The following is an 8,463-nucleotide window of genomic DNA, read 5'->3' as shown; positions in this document are numbered from 1 at the left end:
TATTGTTACAGTGTCTAGATTCTGGTAACTGTTGTGTCCATGACGTTAATTGACAGGGAACTGATACATTGAAAAATGAAGACACCGAGACTTTGGCTACTTTATGTGGGCCATGATGTTCTGTACAGAACGATGGTCGTCTGTTTGTCATAAGTGTCTTTTTTGATCTGATAAACAGGGGTGATGGAAAAACACTAGAAAAAGACTTGTACAGAATGTTCCACCTTTTTAGATACAGTATGTGTAAGCAGGTTAGGCTATTCCTGTTATGATTATAAGCAGAGATATGTAAGGATGTGGCATCCGGCCTGGGTTCTCCTCCGTCTTTAAGTTCCCTGCTGTGCTGTGAATTAGTGTGTTAGAATGGAGCTCCAACGAGAGCACAGGCTGTAGACACGCAGGGAATACAGATAACAGAGACACAAGACAATGTTGTGTTTGTATTTTGCAGCCTAATAATTATGACCAGATAGGTTTAAGGTCCTAAAATGTTTGTCTCTGTATTTCCTACTTTATTTACAGTCATAATTATTCATTTATAATGCAAATTATATTGTTATTTAATGTTGCTATTTATTTTTATTTAGTCGGTTGTTCATACAACTCATCCCAACTTGGCAACTCCAAGTATGATTTAAGATCAACATTAATGTGAAATGTGAAAATGCAGTATACAGTATACCAGTTCAGCAACCTGCTGTATCAGTTTATGAGTTGATCAGAGACTGAGTAAAGTTTCATCTTGAATATGGCACTGATCTGTGTGGTTTATTTGTGCCTCTGTTGTCTCTTGTGATAATAATTGTGGAGATAATTATGTTCTTCCTTACTAAACAGCAGAGAGGAACATTTTAATTAATTGTCCAGTTTAATTAATTTCATAATTTGGTTTTACTTTAGTTTTCTCTGTTTTGTTGTTTGTGTGTGAAAAGCAATAACATTTACCTCCGAGTATAGGTGATTGGTTGACCTGGCTTGACAAAATAGTTTGAGTTGTTGATTGTTATTAATGGGGTTGTTGATGATGTTATGAACAAGTGGTTTCCCTTTCAGATTGATGCATCATGGATACACACTCTGCATAGATTGACAGACAGCCTCTCAGTTAATTTCAATCTATTCAGGGGATGGGGGAAGTGGATTTAAAATATTTAGTTTAATCCAATTAATTTAGTTAAGATTGTCATTTCTATTTAAGGCTGAAGTGAATTAGAGCAGTAGTATCACAGCCAGCCAGATGAGCAGCCCTGAACACAGCTTCTTGTTAGATCTAATTAATCTGGTTCAGTCTGTTTTAGTCCCAGGCATCAGCTCATTCTGAACAGCTGGGAGAACTAGATCTCAGTTTAATCAGGATTTATCTGTTACCGTAGTTACCGCCACACACATCACTTTAATAGCGTTTCATGTTGTCTGACTGATTTGAGTGCAAAGGAAGAACATAATGAATTTTAAGGAGATGTTCCGAAAACGAATGAGGAGGTAGATTGACTGGAAAACCCAAGTCCCTTGATTAGCTGGTTCATCCTCACAATGTCAAATTGTCAAATTGTCAGGTAACAAGGATGTAGCTAAGACTCTAAGGTGTTTTATGATAGTAGCTACCTGTCCCGATAGCACAATATCCTGCCTTTGTCTTCCACAGAATTGGAGAGGGAAAAGCCAAACTTAATGTGATGGGAGTCGGAAGTGGAGCAGGTGAGAAAGATACAAGCTGTTACAAGGGATTAACAAGAAGTTTATCTTTAAAATGGTGTGAAATACTTGTATGTTTGAGGAATTTTAATTATGAGATTTCTGTTGTTTGAATTTGGCGCCCTGCACTTTCACTGGGTGTTGTCAAATCGATCCCGTTAACGGGATCTTAGCCGATCTCAGCCATAAGAGTTTTTTAACAGGTGAGGTTGACCTGGAGATGTTCTCGGAGCTGCGTCTGAAGCATCTTGCCGTAACTGTGGACAATCAGGTGGTGGAGCCCAGCGCGCAGCAGTTACACCTTTATAAAGGTATGGGTAGAGTTAGACAGTAGTACAATAAAACTATCAGGGTAAAGTAGACTGTAATGCAAGGGTTTACCAGTACCACTATTAAAAGGGTATAACGTTATTACAATCACGGGACTGCAGACTCCAATGGAAAGGTTTAAGACAACTATAAGTGTATATTTTTACATATTGTGTAATACATGATTCATTCAATGGAATATCCGAACAACTTAATCTTACAGTCACTTTTTATGTTGATTGACTTCATGAGTATACAAAAAATGTCCATGACATAGACTGACCAGGTGAATGATCCCTTCGCTTGTTAAATCCACTTCAATCAGTTTAGATGAATGGGAGGAGGCAGATTAAATAATCATTGTCACACCTTGAGACAATTGAGACATGGATTGTGTATGTGTGCCATTCAGAGGGTGAATGGGCCAGACAAAATATTGAAGTGCCATGGTAGTAGGTGCCAGGCGCACCGGTTTGTGTGAAGAACTGCAACACTGCCGAGTTTGACGCTCAACAGTTCCCATGTGTATCAAGAATGGTCCACCACCCAAAGGATATCCAGCCAACTTGACACAACTCTGGGAAGCATTTCAATTATATATATTTTTAAACCTTTATTTAACTAGGCAAGTCAGTTAAGAACAAATTCTTATTTTCAATGACAGCCTAGGAACTGCCTTGTTCAGGGGCAGAACGACAGATGTTTACCTTGTCAGCTCGGGGATTCGATCTTGCAAACTTTCGGTTACTAGTCCAACACTCTAAGGTAACTGAGCTAAATGACTACCGCCCCGTAGCACTCACTTCCGTCATCATGAAGTGCTTTGAGAGACTAGTCAAGGACCATATCACCTATGGTCCTTAATCCAGAAGAAGATTGGGAGAATGTCATATGGTCATATGAAACCAAAATATAACTTTTTGGTAAAAACTCAACTCGTCGTGTTTGGAGGACAAAGAATGCTGAGTTGCATCCAAAGAACACCATACCTACTGTGAAGCATGGGGGTGGAAACATCATGCTTTGGGGCTGTTTTTCTGCAAAGGGACCAGGACGACTGATCCGTGTAAAGGACAGAATGAATGGGGCCATGTATCGTGAGATTTTGAGTGAAAACCTCCTTCCATCAGCAAGGGCATTGAAGATGAAACGTGGATGGGTCTTTCAGCTTGACAATGATCCCAAACACACCGCCCGGGCAACGAAGGAGTGGCTTTGTAAGAAGCATTTCAAGGTCCTGGAGTGGCCTAGCCAGTCTCCAGATCTCAACCCCATAGAAAATCTTTGGAGGGAGTTGAAAGTCTGTGTTGCCCAGCAACAGCCCCAAAACATCACTGCTCTAGAGGAGATCTGCATGGAGGAATGGGCCAAAATACCAGCAACAGTGTGTGAAAACCTTGTGAAGACTTACAGAAAACGTTTGACCTCTGTCATTGCCAACAAAGGGTATATAACAAAGTATTGAGATAAACTTTTGTTATTGACCAAATACTTATTTTCCACCATAATTTGCAAATAAATTCATTAAAAATCGTGTACCTATGATGAAAATTACAGGCATCTCTCATCTTTTTAAGTGGGAGAACTTGCACAATTGGTGGCTGACTAAATACTTTTTTGCCCCACTGTAGTTGTTGTGAAATTGGTAGGTTAGATTACTTGTTAGATATTACTGCATGGTCGGAACTATAAGCACAAGCATTTCACTATACTCGCATTAACATCTGCTAACCATGTGTATGTGACAAATAAAATTTGATTTGATTTTATAACCACTAGGCTACCTGCCGCCCCAGCATTGGAGTCAACACGGGCCAGCATCCTTGTGGCCCATGTTGACTAATTGATGCTGTTCTGAGGGCAAAAGCTGCAACTCAATATTAGGAAGGTGTTCTTAATGTTTGTTCACTCAGTGTATATCTTTATCTTGTGTAGTTTTGGTGTCCCAGAAACCAAATCTAGATTACATTAAATTCACCTGGAATAAGATGACTGCCACTGAGTTTGAGAAGGACTGGCGAGAGAAGAACTATACCAAGAAGATGGACTTCATACACATGATACAGGTTAGAACTAACCACATGGATTTGTGTAGTGGATGCCTGGTGTGTGTGCTGCAGTACAGTGCATTTGGAAAGTATTCAAACCCCTTGACTTTTTTCACATTTTGTTACTTTACAGCCTTATTCTAAAATGAATTAAATAGTTTCCCCCCCCCCCTCATCAATATACACACTATACACCATAATGACAAAGCAAAAACTGTTTTTTAGAAATTAAAAAACGGAAATAAATATTTACATAAGTATTCAGACCATTTACTCAGTACTTTGTTGAAGCACCTTTGGCAGCGACTGCAGCCTCGAGTTTTCTTGGGTATGACGCTACAAGCTTGAAACAGCTGTATTTGGGGAGTTTCTCCCGCTAATCTCTGCAGATCCTCTCAAGTTCTGTCAGGTTGGATGGGGTGTGTCGCTTCACAACTATTTTCAGGTCTCCAGAGATATTTGATCGGGTTCAAGTCCGGGCTGGGCCACTCAACGGCATTCAGAGACTTGTCTCGAAGCCATTCCTGCTTTGTCTTGGCTGTGTGCTTAGGGTCATTGTCCTGTTGGAAGGTGAACCTTCACCCTAGTCTGAGGTTCTGAGTGCTCTGGAGCAGGTTTTCATCAAGGATCTTTCTGTACTTTGCTCTGTTCATCTTTCCCTCAATCCTGACTAGTCTCCCAGTCCCTGCCGCTGAAAAACATGCTTCACCGTAGGGATGGTGCCAGGTTTTCTCCATACGTGACGCTTGGCATTCAGGCCAAAGAGTTCAATCTTGGTTTCATCAGACCAGAGAATATTGTTTCTCATGGTCTGGGTCCTTTAGGTGCCTTTTGGCAAACTCCAAGCGAGTTGTCATATGCCTTTTACTGAGGAGTGGCTTGATTGGTGGAGTGCTGGCCTGATTGGTGGAGTGCTGCAGAGATGTTTGTCCTTCTGGAAGGTTCTCCCATCTCCACAGAGGAACTCTGAAGCTCTGTCAGAGTGATCTTTCTCCCTGACCAAGGCCCTTCTCCCCTGATTGCTCAGTTTGGCTGGGCGGCCAGCTCGAGGAAGAGTCTTGGTCGTTCCAAACTTCTTCCATTTAAGAATGATGGAGGCCACTGTGTTCTTGGGGACCTTCAATGCAGGAGAAATGTTTTGGTACCTTTCCCCAGATCTGTGCCTCGACACAATCCTGTCTCGTAGCTCTTTTTTAATTTTTAATTTCACCTTTATTTAACCAGGTAGGCTAGTTGAGAACAAGTTCTCATTTACAACTGCGACCTGGCCAAGATAAAGCAAAGCAGTGTGAATCAGACAACAACACAGAGTTACACATAGAATAAACAATAAACAAGCCAATAACACAATAAACAAGTCAATGACACAATGACAGTAGAAAAAAAGAAAGTCTATATACAGTGTGTGCAAAAGGCATGAGGAGGTAGGCAATAAATGAGCCATAGGAGCGAATAATTACAATTTAGCAGATTAACACTGGAGTGATAAATGAGCAGATGATGATGTGCAAGTAGAGATACTGGCGTGCAAAAGAGCAGAAAAGTAAATAAAAACAATATGGGGATGAGGTAGGTAGATTGGGTTGGCTATTTACCGATGGACTATGTACAGCTGCAGCGATCGGTTAGCTGCTCAGATAGCTGATGCTTAAAGTTGGTGAGGGAATTAAAAGTCTCCAACTTCAGCGATTTTTGCAATTCGTTCCAGTCACTGGCAGCAGAGAACTGGAAGGAAAGGCGGCCAAATGAGATGTTGGCTTTGGGGATGATCAGTGAGATAGACCTGCTGGAACGCGTGCTACGTGTGGGTGTTGTTATCGTGACCAGTGAACTGAGATAAGGCGGAGCTTTAACTAGCATAGACTTATAGATGACCTGGAGCCAGTGGGTCTGGCGACCAATATGTAGCGAGGGCCAGCCGACTAGAGCATACAGGTCGCAGTGGTGGGTGGTATATGGGGCTTTGGTGACAAAACGGATGGCACTGTGATAGACTGCATCCAGTTTGCTGAGTAGAGTATTGGAAGCTATTTTGTAGATGAAATCGCCGAAGTCGAGGATCGGTAGGATAGTCAGTTTTACTAGGGTAAGTGTTGGATGGAGTGTTGTATGGCATTGAAGCTCGTTTGGAGGTTAGTTAGCACAGTGTCCAAGGAAGGGCCAGAAGTATACAGAATGGTGTCGTCTGCGTAGAGGTGGATCAGGGAATCGCCCGCAGCAAGAGCGACATCATTGATATATACAGAGAAAAGAGTCGGCCCGAGAATTGAACCCTGTGGTACCCCCATAGAGACTGCCAGAGGTCCGGAAAACATGCCCTCCGATTTGACACACTGAACTCTGTCTGCAAAGTAGTTGGTGAACCAGGCGAGGCAGTCATTAGAAAAACCAAGGCTATCGGAGCTCTACGGACAATTCCTTCAACCTCATGGCTTGGTTTTTGCTCTGACATGCACTGTCAACTGTGGGACCTTATATAGACAGGTGTGTGCCAAATCATGTCATATCAATTGAATTTACCACAGGTGTACTCCAATCAAGTTGTAGAAACATCTCAAGTATGATCAATGGAAACAGGATGCACCGGAGCTCTCATAGCAAAGCGTCTGAATACTTATGTTAATAAGGTATTTCTGTTTTTTGTTTTTAATACATTTGCTAACATTTCTAAAAATCTGTTTTTGCTGTAATGTAACAAAATGTGGAACAAGTCAAGGGGTCTGAATACTTTCCGAATGCACTGTTTGCACCATACATAGCTATTGCTATTCATTTGTATTGCATTATTAAGGTCACATTCAGTCTTTTATGAGAATAATCAGATAGTTCCTCTGGGTTCCATCCAGATGTTGTATTACGTGAAGGATCCTTGTGCTACAGTGTCATTCTACCAGAGCCTCCTGGACAAGAAAGGAAAACTACTTATCATTCTGGTGTCTGGTGAGTCAAATAGGTTTATCAGAACCCATGCCTGCCAGAGCTCTGTTATATGTTTTACTTATTGATTTGAATACATACTTGTCTAATAGGAATGTTTGTCTGGCAACAATACAGGGATTCCTGGCATACACATAATACACAAAATCAAAAATACTGTGTGAACTGTTATACTGTTATACTTTTTCTGTAGGTGAGAGTGGCTGGGGGAAGCATTGGAGGACCTTCAAGACCCAACTGTGTAACACAGAGAGCAGTCAATGTGTCACTACAGGTGATATTAAAACCTACCTGGACTCTAAGACAGTGAGCTACCAGAGCTACGAGCTACCTTCTCAGATTGATATCACAGAGTGTTTCACTGAGGGGGACCAGAGAGGAGAGCTACTGCTGGACTTCCTGACTGAGGTGTTGAACTTCAGCTGCACGGCTCCTGCAGAGCTGAAGGCTAGAGCTCTGGAGCTGCTGAGACACCCAGACTGTAGTAAAGAGGTAGAGGGAAGGGTTATCTTCAATAACACCCTGGGAGTGCTGGTCGTTGACCCTCTACAGTAACTAGTTGTTAACCCTTTACAGTAACTTTAAATACTGTAGCAACAATGATGAATTGAGCGACAACATCAGAACCTGTTATGGGCATTTTATGAATAATGACTAAATGATGTATACATTTAACGTAGAATTATAACTAACATAATTATATCCTGTCTGATGAATCATGTTTGTCCATAAGAAAGAGGGACTGTTGGTAGGCAAGGAACTGTGGCAGACAACTTGTGACCACTGTGAAATTGATAACAGGGATGGAAGTCTTCCCACCCAGGGAGGGGAGAGACCTTGGGCTTGTAGTAGATTGTATAACAGGTGGCGGACAATGTATGAGAAGAAGACTTGTGAACTATGTTGCCATTGTATCTGAGAGAAGGAGGGACGTTTATGACGAAATGTGAGGTATATAGACCAATGTACCGGAAATGATAGGGAGAACGTTCCCGTAAATAAACATTTGACTATTGTAGACTGGGCCTCTGTCTGTTTTTATTTCCATCAGTATCCTACAAATCCTGATATAGCATACTGAGTAATTTCATTTAGTTGGTTAAAGAACACAAACTTAATTATCCTAACAGAACCTGACATAAGATACACAGTGGCTTTTATTATTGACATCTTGTCTAAATTATATATGAATGTATCCTGTATACACTCTAGAATGTACACAGTTGTATCATGACCTCTATCAGTTATGATAAGATATGATCCACCAGTCTACTGAATGACTGCAGATATCAGCATGTTTTCTCATGTACTCTTAACAATTGGCTAATCAGTCTGTGGAAGTAGTTCATCAATATTTGACTGGCCGTAATCATTTAGCCAGTGTGGATTTTAATTCTGTCTCAGTGATATCAAGAGAAGTGGGACCAAACGATGACCAGTCTTACCTTTGTTCAGATGTGCTCTGTATAAAGTA

The 8,463-nt window shown here is 41.3% G+C and overlaps 1 protein-coding gene across 1 annotated transcript; it reads left to right on the top strand.

Moving 5' to 3' along the window:
• Positions 1-1,444: 1,444 nt before the first annotated feature.
• On the top strand, positions 1,445-7,987 carry LOC139551289 (histamine N-methyltransferase-like). The gene is made up of 6 exons (XM_071362755.1): positions 1,445-1,482; positions 1,646-1,698; positions 1,899-2,006; positions 3,940-4,070; positions 6,899-6,992; positions 7,183-7,987. Exons 1-6 carry the CDS (start codon positions 1,445-1,447, stop codon positions 7,542-7,544), a joined length of 786 nt encoding a protein of 261 aa, XP_071218856.1. The 3' UTR covers positions 7,545-7,987.
• Positions 7,988-8,463: the final 476 nt, after the last annotated feature.

The sequence above is a fragment of the Salvelinus alpinus genome, chromosome 23, assembly GCF_045679555.1.
Source record: "Salvelinus alpinus chromosome 23, SLU_Salpinus.1, whole genome shotgun sequence".
NCBI lineage: Eukaryota > Metazoa > Chordata > Actinopteri > Salmoniformes > Salmonidae > Salvelinus > Salvelinus alpinus.
Note: the sequence above shows the minus strand (reverse complement) of the source record. Positions and strands in the feature narration are given on the sequence as shown.